At 42.6% G+C, this 23,467-nt stretch overlaps 1 protein-coding gene across 1 annotated transcript; it reads left to right on the top strand.

The window, feature by feature from the left end:
• The first annotated feature begins 1,003 nt into the window (after positions 1 to 1,003).
• TKT (transketolase) lies at positions 1,004 to 23,158 on the top strand. The gene is made up of 14 exons (XM_005522127.3): positions 1,004 to 1,236; positions 6,001 to 6,118; positions 7,440 to 7,553; positions 8,200 to 8,297; positions 9,930 to 10,121; positions 10,932 to 11,050; positions 11,952 to 12,145; positions 12,704 to 12,868; positions 13,492 to 13,648; positions 18,131 to 18,261; positions 19,304 to 19,387; positions 19,555 to 19,648; positions 21,136 to 21,258; positions 22,864 to 23,158. The coding sequence occupies exons 1-14, from the start codon at positions 1,130 to 1,132 to the stop codon at positions 23,049 to 23,051; spliced, it is 1,884 nt and encodes a 627-aa protein (XP_005522184.1). The 5' UTR covers positions 1,004 to 1,129; the 3' UTR covers positions 23,052 to 23,158.
• The last annotated feature ends 309 nt before the right edge of the window (positions 23,159 to 23,467 follow it).

Genomic DNA, 23,467 nt, shown 5'->3' with positions numbered 1-23,467 from the left:
TCAAAATTGCAAGATAAAATGTATTGGCTGATTGATGGCTGGTGAAGTCAATATCTTATGCAAAAGTCTCTGTGTTCATCAAAATTTTTAACATATATCAATTATGAATTATATCTTGACAGGAAGCCACATGAGGCAAGTCTGCTACTGTTCCTCCTGCGTGAAAGAACCAGGTTACTGTTAAGCTGTGGGATACTGTAACATTATTTTAGCGACAGGAACGGGCCGGGCTGGAGATCCTCAGCAACAGCTTTATGGAGCAGGGTTTGAATCAAACATGTCTAGGGAGATGATGCTGCCCCTCCCGGCCCTAGTGAGGCACATCTGGGGTTCTCTATCCAGTTCTGGGCTTCTCAGTACAAGAAAGACAAGGCTCCGCTGGACAGGTACAGCGGAGGCCACAAAGATGAGGAATCTGGAGCATCTCTGATGAGGACAGACTGTGGGAGCTGGGCCTGTTTATTGTGGAGAAGACATTAATGCACATAAACATCTCAAAGACAGGTGCCAACAGGATGGTATCAGACTCCATTCGGTGGTGCCCAGGAACAGGACAGGAGCAATGGCCAAAACTATAACAACACGAAATTCCACCTCGACATGAGAGAGAACTTCTTTGCACTGAGAGGGGCAGAGCACTGGAACAGGACTCCAGGTCGTGGAGTCTCTCTCTCTGCAGCCATTGCAAACCCACCCGTTCCTGTGTCACCTGCTCCGGGTGCCCCTGCCTCGGCAGGGGGGTTGCACTGGGAGATCTCAGAGCTCTCTTCCAGCCCTGTCGATGCTGTGATTCCCTGAGCGGTGGCGAGCGGGGAGCGCGGCTCCCTCGCCCTCAGAGAGCGACGGAAATGGCTCCGCGGGAGGAGCCGGGGCCGCCGCGGGGCCCGGCCCGGCCCGGCCCTGCCCGCGGGCGGGAGGCAGGCAGGGAGGCAGGCAGGGAGGGAGGATGGAGGGAGCCGGCCGCTCCTCTCTCCGCCCCCTCGCTCCTCTCCCCTCCCCCGCGCTCGTCTCTCCGCCCCAGCGCTCGGCCCTGGTGAGCCGCGCCGCCGCAGCCCCCGGACAGCCCGGCCTCGCACCGGCTCCAGCCGCCCCAGACCCGCAGCCGCCGCGGCCCTCCCGCGTCGCCCACATGGAGGATTACCACAAGCCCGACCAGCAGACGCTGCAGGCGCTGAAGGACACGGCCAACAGGCTCCGCATCAGCTCCATCAAGGCCACGACCGCGGCCGGCTCCGGGTGAGTGAGGGAGGCGGGCGTGCAGCCACCGAGCCCCGGGCGCGCACCGGAGCAGCGCTCCCGCATCCCGGCGCTTCATCCGGCCTCGCCATGGTGCTGGGAGGGGCCGTGCCGGGCCCCCGCTGCCCGGAGGCGCTGCGGTGCCCCGGGGGCAGAGCCCCCGCTCCCGCGTTCCGCTTCCCGCATGCCCGCGGTGCGGGGATGCCCGGGCCCGGCCGTGCGGCCGCGGGAGCGCGGGATGGGGAGCGGGCAGGACGGATGGCCCCGAGCCCCCGGAGCTGATGGATGCGGAGCTGCACGTGTGGAAATGGCGGCCGGGGGCTCCGCGGGCAGAGCCCGCCGGGGCCGGGCCACGCCGGCCGCCGGTGCCGGCGGGTGTTGTGACTGGGAGAGAGGCTGGGAATGCTAAGTTGGTGCAGGACTGGAAACCAAAGAATGTGTGCCCGAGGCGCAAGCGGCTTCTTTTTCATTGCGTGCCCGTCAGTTGGAACTAATTCTGCACAGAATTTCAAGTGAGCCCAAGTGGGATTATCTGTGCAATGCCCGAGGTCTCCAATGGGCAGTTTATTCAGGCCTCTGGACAGGATTTAGTGTGGGCTCTGATGTGTGCAGATTCCAGGGTTATCCTTTCTTTGATCGTGCTTTACCTATGGAAAAAAAAATCTCTGCAAACAATCCGCTTTTAATCATGTAAAATTAAAGCCATTTTTTCTGCTTGAAAAAGATATGAATGCTTGCATATAAAGTACTGGGCTTTTTTGGTTTTTCTTTTTTACATATATCCTGTCTTGTTGCAATTTCCTCCTTTGGACCTCTTTGAAACTAGATGCAGTGTTTAAAAAAAAAAAAATCTGAAGGAATCCCTTGGATGCTGAGGTTTGTGTGAAGGAGGATGATGTGTAGAATATTATAAAGCTTCTTTGAATTGCCTTATAGTCCCCACCCTGTGCCTGGCATGAGCTGCCTCACATGGCTCCTGAAGCTGAACTTTACTCATTCGTTTGGAGACAGCAGATGAAAGTGCTGCTGTGGTTCTTCCTGTGAAATGGGGTGTTGGACGCGGGAAACCTCTCAGCAAGTCAGAGCAGTGCTTTTTTACAAATCTGTGTCTTGTTAGGTCCAGTCTGGAGAGAGAAGTATGGGATACACAACGATTGCCCTTTTAGTTCTTGATTTGTTTCAGAGCTGCAGTGTATGACATTACACAGGTCTGTGTAAAAGTGTAAATTGAAAAGTTGTGCTTTGTAGAGCTTGGGCTTCTGTGTTCAGCTTCCAGTAAGTATTTTAAGCAGGCCACAGGGATGTGTGGTATCAGTTGTCTTATCAACAGATAGAATTATTTCTCTGTTTTGTCTGATGCGCTGTTAAAGAATAGGATCATACTACAGCCTCTGTTTCTCTTCCACGGTCCATGAAATCCACCAGTAAAATCATTCTCACCCTACTGATGAAGAAACAGTAAAAGTAGTTTTACTCAAGCTTTTTATTCCCTGGTTTATGTGTGCTAAAATACTGAGTACTTCTTGCACAAAGGCATTTCATTAATCCCTTTGGTTTATTCTGCCGCCAGAGTTGTGTAGTCTGAAATTATTACACAACCTGATAACAAGCAGATTATGAAAGATGGGTTCTTGAGAGAAGATTGTGTTGACAAGTAATATATTTTCTTAATAAGATTTGGTTGCTAAGATGATGGTGTAGTAATGTGCTACAACATTCAGTTTGTTGAGGAGTTGGGCAAAGAATGTATATTTCCAAAGCAGCTGTGCATTATGAATATGTTTTCCAAAAACTGAGACAGTGTGCTATGCTGTTGTGCACTGAGGATGGGAAAAGATGCTTGAATGCAAATTTAAACAGATGCTTACAGTTAATTGAAAGAATGAATTGTCATGATGGCTTTGACTTTGTTAAGGAAATACAAATACAAATTAAGTGTTTGTTAAAGGTGTAGCTTGTAAAAACTGAAGGAAATACTTGTAATAAAAGCACTTCAGAGAAAACAGGACCTGTCTACTGCTTTCAAGGAAGTAATTTCTGTGAACTGTGGCATGCATTGCAACACAAGTGGTGGTGTGGTAGATATGTCACACCAGTTCTTGCAGTCCTTACTTGTTTTACCTTCTGTTAAAGAAAGTGCAGCCTTTGCCTGGACAAGAGCTAAGTCAGTCTGATCCTGAAGTTGCTCAAACACATCACTAAGTATTTCATCAGCTGCTGTGGAAAAATTCAGTGAACTATAAAAAAAAAAAAGTGTTCAAAATGTCTTACGTGGGCAAAAAATTTGACTAGGTTCGTTGTAAAGATTGAACATACTCGCTTTGGGGCGTGGAAGAGGTTTCTCTTTTAGATAAGTAATGCACACATTTCCATTGAAACGGATAGAGTCTCTGCTGTAGCTGGTGATACATTTCTGCAGTTTTGAAGCAGCATCTTGGCTTCCTAGGGCAGGATGGATACATGGTTAAAAGTGTAAGTTGCAAGAGTTTCTTAAGAGGCAGTTAAGTTTCATAATATGTGGTGTGATCACTTGTTGCAGATTTTTTTTTTCTTAAATTATTTTCGGTTTTGACTCTGTGTTCTATTTTAGCTTTCCATCACTACCCTTTAAAGTTAAAATGTGTGAACACATGTAGATGGAACAAATATCCAATAAGAAACCCCCACAAAACAAGCTTGGATCAATCATTTTACCCTTGCTTTGTGTGGATCCAGGATTTTGGTGTCGTAGTGTACTTTGGTTTCCTACAGAAGGACTGTGTTTCAAAGTTAAGATTTTTTTGTTATTTCTGATAGTAGAAATTAATTTAATTACCCTGTAGTTTTAACTAGATTATTTTTTTCTCTATTTTCAGGTAATTTATTAAATTTTTCTACTTTTTTTTTTTTTTTTTATTTCCACACGCTACCATTTTAGGTGGTTTAAAACTTTTTTAATCAAGACCAGGAGTTCATAGAAGTATGGTTAAGTATAAAGTTAATAAAATTAAAGGAATGAAAGCTTTAAACAAGCATGTAAGGCTTATTGATTAACTCAAATACATAAATATTTACTAATACGTTTGAACCATGGTTTAAAGCTAATTCTCTTGGTTCCCTGTGTGTGAGTACTTACTAAGGGATGGACACTAACCATCATTTGTATTTTGCTAGTGTTTTGCATGTTTTTATTCTATTTATTTTATTCTCTTGTTACAGTTCTGTTGGGAATGTTGGGTGGGAAGGTTTATTACTATCAAAAGAAAATATTCTGATTAAAGTTCTAGTGAAAGTGTTGTCTAATCCTAACATGCATGGTAAATGTACATGTGGGAAACAAGTGACACTTTCATAGTCAGTTTGACCTGTTTTGCAAGTAGGATCAGATACTTTAAGAATATCCTGCTAAAGATGAAAAATAAATGTTGGTAGAAGAGAAAGTGAAATGAAACTGTGTTTTCAACCTTCTTACTATTCATCATCCACTTTCCTGTATTTCAGTAGCAATGGCTGCTGTCAAGAATGATGCTGTTTACACCAGTAAAATCTGAAATATGCTATTTTCTACACTCAGTAAAGGATCTTATAGAGCCTCCTTTCCCCTTTTAAGCTTTATGGCAAGTGAAAAGCCAAGGCTGGTACTCCCAAGTGGTCAAATGGTGCCACCCCTTCCAGGTGCATAAGAACCACAGTGATCATTACATAAATTACAGTAATGTAATGTAGATAAATAAAAATAATTCTGTGCCCTTCTATTGCACTTAGAATGAAATATATACCTTGTCATGGAATAACTCCATGTTTGCTACTTGCATAACCTCTTCACATAATTTTATGTTCACTTGTTGGTACTTTGTGGCACAGTTGCCTGTGAAATGGGCCTGTGTATTCTTAAGGCAAGTTATAGTTGAAGTATGAATCCACACTGCTGTTATCCCAGACAGTTCAATGGGAGAGACTATACCAGATACTTGAAAATGTTTGATAAACCAATTCATACAATATTTCAAACGTATAAAGATGTAAATGTAGAAAATGTTAGTTCCCCTCTTAGCCAAAGATGAAGCAATTTAGTATTTTACAATGTGTATCTGTGTTTTTACTGGAGACAGTAAATTTCCATATCCAGTTTCAGTAGAAGATGAAAACAAGAATTGCATTATTTAATGTCCTCTTTAGAAATCAGAATTATTATTCTGTCAGCTCTAATGTGGTACAATGAAATGGTTCCTAAGTTATACAATTATAAATGTTCCAGAACTCTCTGCAGAAGTTAATCTTGCATTACCAATCCCTGCATGTGCATCAGAGCCTGAACAACTCCTGATGCCATGCTTTTAATTTCTCCACTCAGAGAGTGGCTCCAGTTCTGTGGAAAGCTGTCCTTGTTCCCTCTGCATCGGTGTGAAGTTCTGCCACCAGATAAATCAGTGGAGTGTGATTTCAGGCCCAGGCTGACATTGCCTGTGTCTGACTGTCCTGTGCTTCATCCACCCCTTCAGGTGGTGCTCCTTGGCATGGAGAAGGAAGAGCTCTAAAAGACAGGTCCTTGAGCTGTCAGCAGGGTCTAGACTGAAAGTCCACTTCAACCAGATCAGAGACTCCCTTTGTCTCAAAGTACAGCTGATTGGCACTGGGGGAGCAGCACAGGGGTGGCTCATCAAACACTTCAGATTTGTGTATTTTAATGCTGAGGAGTTGGGGTCTGGTAAAGTGATGTTTTAAAGATGCAGTCCTAAGCAAACTGTAACACAAGTGGTAATCTTGGCTCTTCTTGACTTGTAGCCACCCTACATCATGTTGCAGTGCAGCAGAGATTATGTCTGTGCTGTTTTTCCATACCATGAGGTACAAAGTGCAAGACCCCAGAAATGCCAGCAACGACCGGTTTGTTCTTTCAAAGGTAAATAAATAATTACTGATTTGCTGTCCTGTTGCAGTCTGTAAGCAAAGAGCTGTCTGTATATTAAATTGACTTGTCTTCTTTGACTTGTGTGTGCATACACTTACATCCACACAGAAGTCTGCTGGAAATATTTGAGAGCCTGGAATTTGTCAGCTTCAGAAAGAAAGCTGGCTGAATTAAGTTGCAGCATAATTTAAAAGCAGTTTTGAAAGGGTCTTTGTAATGTGTCCTGATAAGTCTTAACTCTGCTATATTAAGTTGTTCTAATGTTAAATAATAAATATGGTATTGTCTATATAATCTATCGGGATATGCAATAAGGTCTGTTTTATTTTTCTAACGAGGCAGTTGCAGTTGGCTTTTTGCTCTCGTTAAATGCAGCCCTGCTGTTCTGCCTGCAGCCATGTCACAGTGGGCACTAATTCCTGCCAGCTTCTCAGGGAGCATTACATGAAACAAGGCAGGTTAGTGAGTAGTTTGTAGTTTGCATTCCCACTGTGCCAGTACAGTATTAAAGCCACTGTTACCTCTGAAGCCAGTGTGGGTCAGAAAACACTTAAACCCCAATCTGTGCTGGCTGTTAGTGTTTCTGTTCCCTTTTACGTGGTGCCCTTGCAAATCACGGGGATATATTGTTCATATGACATAAAGGCAGGTATGGGGGCCTTGAGAAAACAAAACATGGCAAATGGTGTAAAACATGGCAGATGAGGTGCTGCAGTGATGCACGTTCCATTTTTGAGTCAGAATTCCTCAAGTGGTGGCTCGCAGTAGTGCTGTGTAGCCCGTGGTGAGTGTCCTTGAGCCGGATGTAACTGTTTGCCAATTTCTGGTGGCCACTCTGAAAGAAGGAATTGGGTGAGCAGCAAGCAGCTGATGCTGAGGTGGTGAAGCACCTCCTCATGTTTACTTTAGCTCTCTAATTAATCAGTGTTTCTGTCCAGACTTGCTAAATGGCTTCAAACCTCTTCATGCTCTTTTGACTCCAGAAGTAGAAGATGACTACTCCACAAAAGTCTGAGTGTACAAAGCTTAAAACTTTGCCTGTTGTCACTCATTGCATTCAACCTTGAATACATTTTTATTGAAGGAACTTCTAGCGAGATAACACTGCTCATCCTGCTGTAAGCAGGGGTGTGGGGAACTTGGAAACGAGCATCAGTGTGGATGTCTGCATTGTAAAACCGTTTAATAACTCTGTGCCTTCCTAATGGGCACAAGAACCCAATTTCAGGGTTTGTCAGCTTTGTAGAGTTTTGTCTTGATAGTTGGGAATTGTGAAACTTGTATTTTGTTTACAATTTCTGTTTCTCTCTAGGGTCACGCAGCACCAATTTTATATTCTGTTTGGGCAGAGGCTGGCTTTCTACAAGAAGCAGAATTACTGAACTTGAGGAAAATTGATTCTGTCCTAGAAGGACACCCAGTGCCAGTGAGTGCTCATAATCTTTGATACAAAAGTTTTCTGTGAAACAACCAGTGTATGTATTTCACAGCAATTTTGGCTGACAGCTGACCGGGAAAGATAAAGACTTCTAAGAAGGATGATGGCATTTATGGCTTCACAACTGAATTTGAATTTGAAATGTATTTGAATGAGCATGTAAAAATGGCCTTTATTGTTGTAGTGAAGTTCCCCTACAGCCATGCATGGCAGTATTTTCCATTTTATAAATGTTTAGGTAAAGTTCCATCCAGGCTTTACCTGTCCTTTAAGCAGCTTTGAGGTATTTCAAGAGTTTACACCTAGTTCGGCCACCTCATTGGTCTTTCCATTCCCAGCCAGTTGCTTCAATTGATTCCTTTTTTACACAAAATCATGAATCCTTAACTGTTGCCACCCAAATCATGGCTGAGAAATTCCGTTCCCTCTCAGAGAGCCCAGTTAGCTTGTGACAGTTACCATGAAGGAAACCTGCACTGCAGGGAAATCAGGGGCTCAAGGCAAGATTTAGAGGGACTTGCACATGGTTATGACTGAGAAGCTGCATTTTGATGTATGTAGAACCATCTTCTAGCACTGGAAATTACTTCCTCTATTTCATAGCTGTAAAGTCATTGTTGTCTTTTATTCTCAGAGACAAGCCTTCACTGATGTGGCTACTGGATCACTTGGGCAGGGTCTTGGTGCTGCTTGTGGAATGGCATACACTGGCAAATTCTTTGACAGAGCCAGGTAATTCCATTTTCATACTTCATGATTATAGGCATTTAATGGGAAAATTTTGTTAAAATATGATAGATAGATAGATAGACAGATAGATGCATAGATTCTCCTTTATTCCATCCTCCATGCCTAAACCTGATTTAAAATTCAAGTTTTAAATGATAGATAATTACAAAGCTGTTGCCAGTGAAACTACCAAGGGTTTAAAAATTAGCAATAATTAGTGCATATGTGTGTTTCTTTTGTAACCTGACAGCGTTGCAAGCTGATGTTCCTGAACAGAGAAGACAGGGAGTTGTTGGAGGAGCCTCTAACTTCCAGAGTAACTGATATCCATTTTGAGACTGGATGTGTCCATTTAGAAGGAAAGTGCAAGCTGGAGATGTCTGTTCAAAGTCAGATGACAAATAATGGAGAACGTTGGATAAGGAACTGTTATGGTAGATAATAGCACAATTGAATCATAAAGTAGGGCTCCAAAATGTTATCAGGAAGGCACTCCACAGAGATATAAATGACTGCTCCTGCCATTTGTTTTGTGGACAAGAAAAGAAGATATCTAAAGGCAAATCTGTACAAGGAGGAAAATAGCCTGATGTGGTTGATATATTTTATTTGACAGTTCTAGTACATCTGAGCATAGGCTGCCCAGTTAATGTGCCCTACACTTCACTAGCTTGAAATCATTTTTGTGAAAGATGACTTGCTGATTTTAATTGAGTTTAGCAGATGCTACGTGTGGAAAAAAGTCTAACTAGTGCTTACATGACAAAAGGAAAAGGTGGTCTTGAGTGCAGCACTGGGGAGCAGCTTAAGTGCAAGGAGTTCACATTTAGCTGAAGGCAGGTGAGAATCAGATCAAAAGTCTACTATAGCTTCACGTTGAGTAAAAAAAAAATCACTGACAGCCATCTCGATTATTTTGAAATTATATATTTGAAGGCTAATTTACTATTCTTTTTTTAATTGTAGTGGGTAATAAATTTCACAAATTTTGTCACCCAGAAAAAGAGTAGTATTAAAAGAAAAGTGCTGTGGCTGAATTTGGTAGAGATGAGGCAGTACTCCTGCTAACTGAGTTTTACCTAAAAAAAAGGCTTCAGTGGCTGGAAAAATAGTCTACAAGTCATATCATGTTGGTTAATTTTTTCCTGAACTCTGAATTTGTTATGCAGCATGCTTTAATCCATAGCTGAGCTCATCCACAATTTAGAGTTTCCTGAAATTAATTCCTGTTGGTTGTCCTTCCAGAGGCTATGTGGGAGGAAGGAGGAAGCAGAGGTAACTGTCCCTGCATTGTTCAGGATCTTGCTGAGTCACAGTGACAGTGTTCAATGGGCCTGTTCAGTCAAGCCTTGCAGTGGAAGGCTTGAGACTTGACTTTTTTGAGACAAAGGTTTGGAAAGGAGTGCAGTGTTTTTCATCTGATTTTTCTAACATGTAAAAGCTCAGAACTATTTTAATTTGACTTGATTTGTCTAAGGTTACGTAACTTTAGCTGAGGTGAATGCATTAAACAATGGAAATTGAGTTTGGGGTAGAAAAATGAAGTGAATTCTTACTATGAATTATTGGAGGAGTTTTGATTTAATAATGTTTATACATCAAACCTAATTTATTTTCATTTTTAATTTCTTCTAGCTATCGAGTGTACTGTCTGCTTGGAGATGGAGAGTTATCTGAAGGCTCTGTTTGGGAGGCAATGGCCTTTGCTGGCTTTTACAAGCTTGATAATCTTGTTGCTATATTTGATATTAATCGTCTTGGACAAAGTGACCCTGCTCCTCTGCAGCATCACGTTGAAATCTACCAGAAACGCTGCGAGGCCTTTGGGTATGTGAGTGGGAGAAGTCCAGGGTAATCTCTCATTTGAAAATGTATGTCTTATTTGCTTCTCAGAATTGTTCAAATGAGCTTTCAGCTCTAAAGGATTCCATCAGCAAGGAAGATGGTCTTTCATAATGCCTGGTGTTGGTCGACTTCATGGCTGCAGCAGGAATATTAAGAGTGGCAAAACTTGTTGGTTTTAATGAAAAATAAGGACTGCTTGCACAGATAAATCTTTTAGGGATCTTAAAACTGGTTTTAACACGTTAAATTCAGATTTTATAACTGTGACCACATATCCTATCAGAGCAAGTAGATCAGAAAAAAACAGCACAGAAAGTAAGAGAATTCTTTGTGTATTGGCTTTCATTTAGTTTCATGTTTCCATGCAGATGCAAAGTCCGTGCTAAAAAATTGTCAGATACAATAGAAACTAAATTATGCCAGAGTGTTTTGGGGTTTTTTAATCAGCGTCTATTGTCAGTTTTCATCTTATTTCTAGATGTTTGATTTGCTCTTGTGATTAAAAAGGACCATTATATCTGAAGAAATGTAGGATAACTTAGTTATCTGTGGGCTGTGAATTTTGCTCCTAGCTGTTGATCCCCCTGTGACTCATTTTGCATTATACAAAAGCAGCTGTGCTATTTTTTATGGTCTCAAATAAAGGCTAGTTAGTGTTTCTGGCATATTTTGGGTTTCTTAAAAAGACACTGCACTGGAATGAAGTTAGTATTTGTTATTGTTATTGCTGACTACCAGAGAGTGTCACATGCTAAAACCCTTTAGAAACAGCTGATCTGTTTTTGTTCTTAGCTGGCATGCCATCATCGTGGATGGACACAGTGTGGAGGAGCTTTGCAAAGCCTTTGGCCAGGCCAAACATCAGCCAACAGCCATCATTGCAAAGACCTTTAAAGGCAAAGGCATATCAGGTAATCAAACAGTTACTGCTCTGCTTACACACATGGATATGATGTGTACCTAGTGCTGCAGTAAAGGTTCCTGCACATCTGAGCAACAGCATGAAGAACGTTTTTCACCCTCTGTACCTCTCAGCAACATTATTGCTGACAAATAATTGGTTTGGTCCTATCAAGTGAGGCGTGTGCCAGCTGTGGAGTGCTCTGTCCATGGGATGGAGCAAATGCACACTCAGTGTGTCAAAGGTTGCCATGATTCCCTTTAGCCACAGCTTTTAGTAGCACTCTGCAAGCTTGCCTTTCTGATCAGATCAATATTAATAACAGCAGTGAATATCTTCATTCCTTTTCATTGAGTAAGCAAGCAAAGTTCATTATTTGCAGTGACTGAGGGAAAAGCAGTGTATCAGCCAGAGGTGATTTGGCTGGGTGATTAGTGCTGGGTGCACAGTAAGAGTAATCAGAAACTATTAAAATAAAGCTGTAAAACATCAGATCTTGTTTGAATTGGACACCTTGGTTAACTGCTATTTCAAACGTAGAACTGTTTAGGTTTGTTTAAATAGAACTGTTGAAATTTCATGGGAAATGTTCACACTGATTTACTGGTTGTTTCCTGACACACTTAGGTCTGTTAGGTGCAAATTTACAAATAATTTCAGTAGAAGATGCTGGGATTTTTCACAAGTTTTGAATATATGTAATTTGATTATGTAAAATTCCTCCTATTTGTTTAAATATGTCTGTCTTAATGTAGTTGAATACTACTGTAATTGTTCAAGGAATTTCTTCCTTGGAAGACAATACTGGACTGTCATACTCCACTGCACCTTTATTTAGATAAAATCTGCAGCTAAAAACCTAAATAGTTTTTATACTTTTCTTACTTGTAATGTGATTTTTAAATACACAGGTGTTGAAGATAAAGAAAGCTGGCATGGAAAGCCCCTTCCAAAAAATATGGCTGAACAGGTCATTCAGGAAATAGATGACAGAATCCAAAACAAGAAAAAGCTTTCTCCAGCCCTTCCAGAAGAAGATGCACCTATAGTAAATATTAGAAACATTAAGATGCCATCTCCACCAACTTACAAAGTGGGAGAAAAGGTATTCCCTTCTTTTTCACTGCTGGTCAGATATTTCAAAGTGTGTGACTGTTTAACTGGATGGCAGGAGGTTTTGTGTTATCCCTTGCCACAGTTGCAGCTACCCACCTCTTCTCAGTAGGCAGACACCTATTTCTGTGGTGTGACACAGACAGTCAACTTGCTGGGTATCGGAAGGGTGTATAAATATATTAAAATATGGAGATTCAAATCACTCTTCTTCATTTCATGATCATTATCAATTTTCTAAACTACTTTATGTGCCTTTGAAATTGAAGAAACTCCATGAGGTTCAGTGAATTTCCATGATTGGAAAACAAGGTTTTAAACATTTCCTATCAGGACTGGTGGCAAGTTGCCAATTTCAGCACAGATGTAATTTCTAATTTTTGATTTTCTAAGGCTTGGTTGTGGGTTTGTTTACTCTTCTGTGTGTCACCCTTCTCACACGTACTTTTGATACTGCTATCACTGGAAAAGAGTAAAAATGGGGGGGGGAAAGAAAAAGCCTCTAGAAAGCAGCAAGTTACAGCAGCCCTGGTGTGCATTCCTTTCGCAGTGGGCCACCCGCAAGGCTTATGGGGTCGCACTTGCAAAACTGGGCCACGCCAACGATCGAGTGATTGCTCTGGATGGTGACACAAAGAACTCCACCTTCTCAGAGCTCTTCAAGAAGGAGCATCCCAGTCGCTACATTGAGTGCTACATTGCTGAGCAGAATATGGTAACTGCTCCCTTGGGTTCATTGATCAGTATGACCACTCACTGTGAGTCCCCTTAGAGTGGGGGTCTAATACCTGCTTTTCAAATAAATGTGAGGTAATTGTAGCAAAAACCCATTTAGGAACCTTGTTCTAATTTCCATTTTGCTAAAGAAGGGCCCTTTTATACCATTATGCCATTATACCATACTTAAATACCAGTCCAAATAATACAGGTAAATCCATTCCCTCTTACTAATGATGATTTTTCTCTGCTGGAGATAGCAAGACCACGTCCACTGGACTGAGAATGTAAGCCTTTGATCCAGGAGAAGAAAGAGGGGGATAAGTCTTAAAAATCTTTGAATGGCTGCTTTAAGCAGATAAAGAAAAGAAGCTGCCAGTAAGGGTCAACAATAACAGCTGGCAGGTGAAGCATGGAGCAGAGGAGATGCAGGAGAATAGATACCGGGAGGGTGAGTTGCCTCCTTTCCTTTCTGGAAACACCAGCAATTAGAAGCAGGACTAAGCAGAGACTTTTAATCTGCGTTGAGAGCTTCTTGCTAAATTTTTAGGGCAAGATGATGTCCTGGAAACCACTGCTAAATGAGGAATTCACTATTCTTGTCCAATATCCCCCTTTCAGGTGAGCATTGCAGTCGGTTGTGCCACTCGTGACAGGACCGTTGCTTTTGCCAGCACCTTTGCCACCTTCTTCACGCGGGCGTTCGACCAGATCCGCATGGCTGCCATCTCCGACAGCAACATCAACCTCTGCGGCTCCCACTGCGGGGTTTCCATCGGTAAGGGCCCCCACAGCTTCCTAGCAGCAGTCCCTATCCACTCAGGGATAAGTGTCTGGCAGCCAGATGGATCCTGCTCTGCAGAGGCAAGCTGCACTATAGCTGGGGTGCTGTAACAGTGGCAGCAGTGATAGGAGGAAGTTGTATTTGCAAATCCACTTTTATTGTATTTAGAAAGAATGAGAAAAATTTCAAGCTGTTATCAGCTTGTTTTTCCTCTCTGGCCTGATGAAAATAGGACTTTTCCCTACAAGCTTTTCTACTGTACAAGCAAATATTGAGATAAAGGGATTGGACTGAAACTGGGGAGTTTAGGTTCTATTTAATCTTTTCAGCTGATGTCTTCTGTGGAGAGAATAGTTATGTGCTTACTGTACCTTTGTTTCCCAGTCTCTTAAATGAGAAACTAATGATACTGTTCTTGCACAGACGCTCTTGTCCATCAATCTCAAAGTCACTTTAGAGATCACACATTTGAAATAACTTCAATTTATCCCAGTATTTTTTACCACTGAAATTGTTAATACAGTGATTTAAAAAATCCAAAACCTCTTACATACTGATGAAATAGGAACTGTGAAGCTGTTACATAATTCAGAAAACTGAATCATAGAAAGATTTGAGAAGGGATCTTAAAGGTCATCTCCTTCCAACATCTCCCACTAGACTAGGTTGCTCAAAGTCAGGCAGGACTTAGCCTTGGCTGTCTTGAATCACCTCCCTCTCCCCATGTGCCTCAGTACAGCTTCCAGGAGGATCTGTTCCAGCATCTTCCCAGGCACAGAGTGGTAGTTGGTAGTTCCCAGGATTCTCTTTTCCCCTTTTTAAAACTGGGTACAGTGTTTCCCTTTTTCGAGCCACTGGGGACTCCACCTGGTACTGCTATGACTTTTCATGGGGAGTGTCTTGGCAGCTACATCAGCCAATTCCCTCGGGACTCTGGGACACATCTGGTCAGCTCCCATGGACTCTTGTATGTTGAAGTTCCTCAGGAGGTCACAAGCCTGATCTGTTGTGGTTTAATCCCAGCTGGACACCAAGTATCACCCAACCACTCACACACCCCCTGTCCCTGCAGGACTGGGAGGAGAATCAGAAGAAAACATGTGAGTTAAGGACAGTTTAATAAATGAAACAAAGTAAAACATACTAATAATAATAATAATTGGAATTATAAAAATAAACTCTGAAAAACAAGCACAATACAATTTCTCGACACCCACTGACCAATGCCCAGCCTGTCCCTGAGCTGTAGCCAGCTCCCCCCCAGTTTATGTGCCAAGCATGGCATTCTGTGGTATGGAATATCCCTGTGGCCAGCTTGGGTCAGCTCTCTGGGTCATCGTCCCTCACAGGTTTTTGTCCATCTCCTCACTGGCAGAGCATGAGGACACAGAAATTCCTTGATTTAGGATAACACCACACAGCAACAACCAAAACATTGGTGTGTTATCAACGCTATCAGCATTCTCATCCTAAATCCAAATCACACCACTGTGCCAGCTAAGAAAGAAATGAACTATCCCAGCCAAAGCCAGGATATCTTACAGCAGAAGGAGCTTTGCTCACCCAGGCTCTGTCCTGCAGTCCATCCACCTGAGAGGTGTGGGAAAAGGGTTTGCCAGTGGAAACCAGGCAGCAGAGCCAGCATATCTCAGACCAGCCAGGTAAGGGCCCTCACCAGCAGAGCCTTCTCTGGTCCTTGCTCCCCACCATAACTGTTCAGAACACGTCAGATCATAGTGGGGTTGATTTTGGTTTGAAGGAGGAAGAGAATTTTATTTTTTATCTGAAATGCATAGACATGACCCATGAAAACAGGAACAGACTTGTACACCAAGAAGAAAAATGCAAGCAGACATTCATGCTTGAAAAACTAGTAGGTATTTCTAGGGAAAGTGAAAGAGAGGGAGAGCTGACAGGGGTAGTAAATTAAGGCTCTCTGCACACTTCAGTTTTTCAGTTGATTTAATAGTTTTGGCTGGCAGTAAGTTTTGGAGGAGAGTTGGATTTTTTTACTTTCTTTTTTTGTTTGAAACAAAATAGTTAATTTGATCTGTAATATTGGTAAAGACTTCAAAATGCTTCATAAACACATGTAATCTCATCCCAAACCTCAAACTTAACTTGTGGCACTATAGTTCTCTGGAGCAGAGTCTGTATGTAGTGTGTATGTAGATTATGGCTTTTGTATGTAATTAAGGCAGGGATTCTATTATAAGCCTCTTATTAAAATCAGTCCTTCCACCTTCAGACTTTTAGCAAGCAAGGTGTTGGTGCAAAAGCCAATTAGGTTTGGTCTTTGTTGATTTAAGAAGATAAAACTCCTTTGGGTTACCTGAATTGTCTCCTAGAACCACACTACCAAGTTTCAATTTTCAGCACACAAAATATTCTGCTGGGAGCTGTGATTGTGAAGTGCAGACTTGGATTTATAAAGTTGTTTGAGGTACAAATCTCATTCAAGCCTCAACTTGATTTTCAAAAAAGAATTTCAACCCAAAGTTTTGCAACTTATATAAAGAATTATATAAAGATTTATATGATGTTACTGTAGCTTTTGCAACTTATACAAAGAGTTATAAAGAAAATTATTCAGATAAATCCTTTAGCACTTAAAAAATTCAATTTTAAATAAAGGGTATGAATGAAGCATACTTTCTATTAGAACTTTGGGCCTGCATGGAATTCCAAATCTGCATGGAATTCAGAATCCAGTCTGGATCTGTGGTGAAAATTGAACTTTTATGTATGCAGTTCTAGGTAGACCTGGACTTCTGCTGCACTGAAATTTGAACCCATTAAATTTATGAGAAATAGCTATCACAATGACCTCTGAACTTGTACTAAGTTCACTCCTGGACCAATAGTTGCTGATGGACCAAAACATTAAACAAGTTTTAAGGTCATAAGAGAATAATAGAAAAAAAATATTTTTCAAACTGAACATATATGAAAATAAATCATAGTGTACATATGTCAAAAATAGAATATCAATTGTTTAGACTGGTTTATATCCTGGACATTTGCTACTGTTCATATTAAGCACTTCTGTTATTAAGCTATAAACATAGATTTTGCAGGTGTAATTGAGAATCATACTTTCATTTGATCTGTGGTATTCCAAAACCATATAAATTGGGATTTTCATAAAGACTTGGGGCCAGACTCAACTTGGTGCTAGTTACTAAAGTTACTCTGAATTGAACTGAGGAGCCTTGAATGTCAGTGGGTATTTGGCACCTCCATAGCAAAAGCAGGAAAAGCATGAGTAACTCTCTATCTTGGATAAGATTCAGATTCAGGATATTGAAATTATCACCTGATAATTTTATTCTTCTTAATTTAATTTTCCTTCCTTGTCTCCCTTCTGTGGGTGCATTTTAGAAAAGGAAAATGCCCACTGGATCCCTCTCATTCAGAGCGCACACATTTAGAAACTGTGATGTTGAGAGGGTTTTTTCATGTCATGATTGAAAGCTGAGAGACTTCCTCTTCCTGGTCTGTGCTTACTCTATCGGTAATGTGCAGTGGCAGAGTTCAATGATTGATCTCTTTAACGTGTTTAAAGTTCTTCAGAATTTTGTGCTGCTCTTAGGAAAATATTCTCCTCGTTCCTCGTGAACTCGTCCTTCTTGAATAACAGGTAGTGGGTGCATGTGGGAAGGCTCTTTGCCCTGCTGCTGCAGGCTGTGACATGAGTGGATTCAGAGCTCTGTGCATGGTTGGTTTGGAGCAGTGCCATTCCCAAAGCTCCGTTACATAAGGTCACTGGGGGCGGGGGGTGTTGTGGTGGTTGTTTCTTTAGCCATGGAAAATCATGGCACCCAGCACGTGTCCTGGCCAACAACTCATTTGCATAGATCTGCAGTTTATGCCATGAGGTGCTTGAGCTGTTGAACTAACAACACAGATGCCCTATTGCTCCTTAAAAGACCTTTTTATGGTATTAAAAAATACATACATACCCTTCATTTAATCTTGAAATCAGCCTAAGAATTTGAGAGTAGTTGTACCAATTGCACTCTCCATTTCTAATGGGACATATGCAATTCTCCTTCCACATTTCCAGCAGTTTAAATCTGAAGGAACACCTATTGATAAGTATAAATTTTGCCTCAGGACATGTAAATCTGAAGATGTTCAGATATCTTGTGACCCTCTTTCTGTATCTGTACCCCTCCTATTTGGTTGTATTCCTTTTGTGTTGTTTTATTGTTATACTTTATTTCCTATTTTTTCTTTTTAATCCCAGTTCTCTTTCTTTTTAGTCTCTTTCTATCCTTATTTACTGTTTAGATGGTTCCAAGTTTAAGGAGAAGATGATTCTTTTCTCAAGCAGGTAGACTTGCATGTCGTGTGTGTGCCTGATTTTATCCTTTTCTCCTTTTTTGCCTGGTTTACGTTGAACCTCACTTCTGTATTGAGTGATTGTCAAAACTGTGCACTTGCTCTTTTGTAACCCTGCTTTCATTCTTTCAGGTGAGGATGGGCCATCTCAGATGGGACTGGAGGATCTGTGCATGTTCCGGGCTATTCCCAACTCCACTGTGTTTTACCCCAGTGATGCTGTAGCCACTGAAAAAGCAGTGGAAATAGCTGCCAACACCAAGGTTTGCATCAGTGTTTCTGAGCCAGAGGATAATTCTGTCTTTTGTACTATTATTGTTGCTTCTGGCATGTTTCTTGCATGTCTGAACCCACATAAATTCTTCCTGAGGCTCCAGCGGGGCAGTGGGATGTTTTCTTACCAAGGAAAGGTTGCAGACATTCTGTCCAGGCTAGTGCAGAATTAACAGTCTGGAATGCTGTGGGCCAGATTTGGGGAGATGTAAATGACTACAAAAGTGCAGTTTGAATCTATATTGAATTAGAGTAAGGATAATTCCCTTAAGTCTTTAGCAAACCTAAAAGTGTCCTAGTACCTTATCTCTGGGGTCAGACTTGAAGCTGGATATGGAAAGATAAATTTCTTTATTGAGGATTTTGATCATCTCCTAGGTCAGTAGTTTCCTTGGCTGCCATAAGTTTTTCTTGAGAAGGGAGCAAATTATCTGAAAAAAAATTCATTCTTGTTACTACAGGTTTTCAGTGAAGGAGTGTGGAAATTTGGTGTGTAACAAATGTGATGAGTGGTTTATGGAAGATGGGGAAAGGAGTGGGAAGAAGAGATTAAAGTAAAAGTTTGCTACTTCTTCTGGAAGGGCATCTGAACTTAAACTGATGGAAAGCCTTTTTTTTACTTGCTTTCAACCAGCATTCTTCTCTAATTTAAAACTGAGAGTGAAAGTTGCACATGTCTGGTAAGGTTCCAAGAGTAATTAACTCAAGTAGGATTCTCCATTCCACAAGAGAACCAAAAGAGAACCAAAGAGAAATAAGTATCTTGGAATCAGAAAGGAAATTGTAAGTTTTCAGTGTGCTTTAAGAGGAGGTGAAGTGTTTTGTACTGTTTGAAGCAACCAGCTGCCACAAAGGACTAATGGGAATTGGTGGGGCAAAGTTTACTTATAAGAACCAGAGGCAACATAGGAGAGTGAACATCAGATAAGTAGAAAAAGTAGTTTTGCTGTATTTTTTTAATAGGATTTATCAACTAGAATGTCAACACGTCTCTGTTTTCCTAACTTCTAACATGTTTAACCTCGGAAACAGGGTATTTGTTTCATCAGAACCAGTCGTCCTGAAAACCCTGTCATTTACAACAACAACGAGGACTTCCATATTGGACAGGCAAAGGTAAATACTGCACAGATAAATAGAAAAAATATGCAGTGTTCCTTTTGTAAAAGCCCTTTTCCCTCCAACCTATTGCAAAGATTTGATCTTTTCATTAAAATCTCTAGAAATGTAAAAAAAAACCCAGTAAGATTGTGTTACAAACACATGGACATGTTTTCTTGCAGGTGATTTTGAAGAGTAAGGATGACCAAGTGACTGTGATTGGAGCAGGAGTCACTCTGCATGAAGCACTGGCTGCAGCAGAGCAGCTGAGAAAAGGTGGGGCTTTTTTCCTTTTTGTCATGTAACAGAAAAAAAATCAATACCAGTCAGCCTAACTGCTCACCCTTTGTACTGGTAAACATTAATTACACTGCTCAGACAGCTAGTCAGGCACCTGTTAGCTGATACAGCACAACACTGCATGCAGCTGCCAGTCTTCCCTCGTGGAGGAGTTGGCTTAGCAGCATGAGTAGCCATGAAAATTGATAACAGATCACATTGAGATCGCCTTAGAATTGCTGATCTGCGATAGTGCCCTGTGGGCAGAGGCTTGGGGACAGCAGGAGTGGCACTTGGTCTGGCTGGGTCACCTGTGTGTGCCCGTGGGCACCTGGCCCTGGACTGGGCTCACTGCTGACCTGGGTTCCTTTGAATGCAGAAGCTCTGAGCTGGCCTGGGAGGGGCACAGATCTGTCAGTGCTCAAGTCACTGACATCTCACAGCAATGGTAATCCTTCAATGAAATAAGAGAAAGAAACCATCAAAAACCCATCTGTAAATCAGGGGCCTCTGCTGAGGAAGGGATTACAAATTGCAGGAGATAATACAGTAATGCTGCCTGTGGCTTATGGGGAGCTTTGTGTGCAGCATCTGGGTGGACTGACACTTTGTCATGACCTTGAGTCACCAGGCTTAGGACATTTTGAAAGTTGTATTCTCAGAACCACTGTTATTTTTCTCCATTTATAGTGCTTTACAATGCGCTGCTGATCTTGAAGTCTGAATAATCACCTCTGGAGAGATAATCCCATAGTGCAGAGAAAGGGTCTAATACCTAAAATGTATTGGCCACTGAAGAGCCTTCAGTCACAAAACTGACAATAGGGCCCCTTCATGTGTAGGAAGGAGCTGGCCCAGTGTTCAACCAGCCTGGACTAGAGAGAACCTCACATAATTGCTATTCTTTATAAACAATTGCCATTTGTGTGCTGCTTTAATGAGCCATCTGGGCCTGCCTTATGAGGGCAGGGCAGATCTGGGTTTGGTGCCAACCAACCTTAAAGGTGCCCTGGTTGGGCAGCTCAGACAGACACACCTGAGAGGTGGCAGCCTGCAGTAAAGAAAGAATTCAGAATGCCTACACATCAAAGAATCAGGTGGAAATTGCACTTGGCTTGACAATAAGGGTAAAATAGAGCTCTGGGAAAAAAATATTACAATTGACAGTCTGAGTAAGGAGGATTTCCTGGTGACTGGATTCTCTCTTACCTGGGGAAAGCCAGTTAGATGACTGTTTTGCTGATGGGTACTCCTGGTAACCTTGAGTCACTCATCCAAGCCTCCTCCATCATGTCTGTGAATAAATGGATATCACTATTCCACAAGGTGCGTGGAGAAAAAATACATATAAAAATTAGGGTTGGCTGGGTTCTGTGGTAGATAAGCCATTGGTACAGGGAGTTCATGTGGGCAGTTCTCTTAATGGTCACAGCCATTGCCTGTTGCAATTCATTGTTGCAAATAATTTTCATTTATTTATGCAGAAAAAATCTACATCCGTGTGATTGATCCCTTCACTATAAAGCCCCTGGATAAGAAGACAATACTTGAAAATGCAAGAGCAACCAAGGGCAGAATCATCACTGTTGAGGATCATTACCATGAAGGTGAGCAGGGTCTGGGAGGTCATAGCCCTCAGAGGCTGGAAGCTCCCAGCTTCTGGCCTGACAGAGGTGAATGGGACCTGATGCTGTCATCCTGTTAAAGCAAAAGAAAGATTTCAGCTTTTATTTTTTGTGCTGTTAGGATTATAAAGTGACACTGAGGGTTGAAAGGTTCCTAAGATGTAAGGGGTGATTGGGGCTGCCTTTCAGATTAACTTGGCCTTGTGTGCCCTTTGTATGCTTGGTCCAAGTGAAGCCTGGATTCATTAGTGCCCAGTGAAATTGTAAATTCCTGCTGTGCTGCAGGGGTTCTGCTCAGTCTGAAAGGCTGTACAGCAGGTGTAAAATTGCAAGAGAGACCATTGCTGTGTAGGCTAAGAATTCCATGTGTCCAAAAGCTTGGCTCCAGCTCCAGGTTGCTTGAAATCAGATGTCTTGGGCAGTTTCCACAGTTTTTCCACAGTTACTCTGGGATAAATTCCTCCCTTTTCCTTCTCCACCATCATAGATATCTACTGACAGAAATTAGTAGATAGAGTTATGAGAATATTATCCTAATTAAAGGTGAGCATCACTCTTGCCAGGTACCTGAAGGTAGCTGGTTCTACTCTAAGTGCTGGATACACCATGCTTTTGTCCCAGTCTGTGGGTGGTGATCGATCGCTGAACCTCATAATTTTCTAGCTTAGTGTTCAGCTCTGGACAAGTATTTTACTGCAGGTTTGCAAGACAGAGAGTCTTAACTGTGAGGTGCTGACCAGGGGTTTTGTGCTGGCACGGTGCTGTGTGGTGCAGGCAGGACAGGTGTCTGTGCATTAGAACCCCGAGTGCATTGCAGGCCCCATCACACTGATCTCACCAGCTGCATCCACAGAGGTGCCTCTGGCTGCAGGCTGTTTGGTTAGATCCCACCATGCCTGGAGCTCTGGGCAGCCCTGTGATCCTGAATACACTCTGGCTGAAGGGTAGCACTAAGGTGCCTCTTCTACCAGGTCTCACAGCACATGCTTTTGATACAAGTCCTGTTTCCTTCTTCCCTAGTAGTTCTGCTCCCAGTGTCTCTCCTGCCTCCATGCAGTTCCCATTGCATCCTTGCATCCTTTGTCCCTGTGACCGATAGTGAGTCAGAGCTGAGCTCTGAGTAAAGGTTGTGAATACATTACATAATGCAGAGAGGAGCCCAGCAGCACGTACAGGCACTGTGAAAAGATGGAGCTCTGAAGTGCTGCTGAGATTGGTTGGAATTTCAGTGCCTTAAGTACACTTGTAAATGCTCCTCAGCCAAAGTGTATTTTTAAACCTGGTTCCTGCTGGCTGATGCCGAGGTGGTGAGAGCTTGCTGACAGTCCTGTGCCCGTGAGAGGCAGGTGTGCCCTGCTGCTGATGGCTGAGTACTTCAGAAATGGCAGCCTGCTTGTCCTCAGAATGCCTTTGATAAAGGACAGGGTTTTCATTTCACAGTTAGCCCACTCAGACATGTGTGATTGGTGTTTTCCTGAGGCTGGGAATGGAGGCTGTAAGTTGCAGGCCCCTTTGCTCAGGCACACACATAGCAGGATGCTCCTGCCTGGGCGCTCCATCAGTGCCGTGCCTGCCCTCTCTCCACAGGTGGCATTGGCGAAGCCGTGTGTGCCGCTGTCATGGGCGAGCCTGGGGTCACCGTCACTCGCCTGGCTGTGTCCCACGTGCCCCGCAGCGGGAAGCCAGCTGAGCTGCTGAGGATGTTTGGCATTGACAAGGATGCCATCATGCAGGCGGTGAGGGCAGCCGTGTCCAAATCCAGGAACGCGGAGTAGCTGGAAGTGTCTCGCGCTGTGTAACGGAAGAGCTGCGTTCGGAGAGGTTAAGGCAGGCAAAGGTGCTTTATGTAGAGAGGTCTAATAAAAATACCAGCTTAAAAAACCTTCTGGGGTTTGAGCTCTTCTTTTCTCTGAGGGGTTTGGTGTTGTGGGGTAATACCTGCATGTTTAGAGTCCCTCCTCTCTGCATTGCCTCCAGCCATTTAAAGCCAAAGGCAAGGGGTGATGTGCTGGGTGATGCTGAAGTGGAATGAGATGAACCAGGTCCTGGGGAACCAACGGGGAGTTGGGGCCCAGCAGAGCCCTGGGCTCAGGCAGGACATGCTGAATGGCAGTGCAGACAGCAGGAGTGAAGGAAGTTGAAACTCTTCATAGGAACTTGTAGTTTTGAGTGCTTGGCTGATGCTGCAGCA

The sequence above is a fragment of the Pseudopodoces humilis genome, chromosome 13 (genome assembly GCF_049639895.1).
Source record: "Pseudopodoces humilis isolate 2021_Gansu_Grassland_sample_001 chromosome 13, ASM4963989v1, whole genome shotgun sequence".
Taxonomy (NCBI): domain Eukaryota; kingdom Metazoa; phylum Chordata; class Aves; order Passeriformes; family Paridae; genus Pseudopodoces; species Pseudopodoces humilis.
This window is presented reverse-complemented; position numbering and strand designations above follow the sequence as displayed.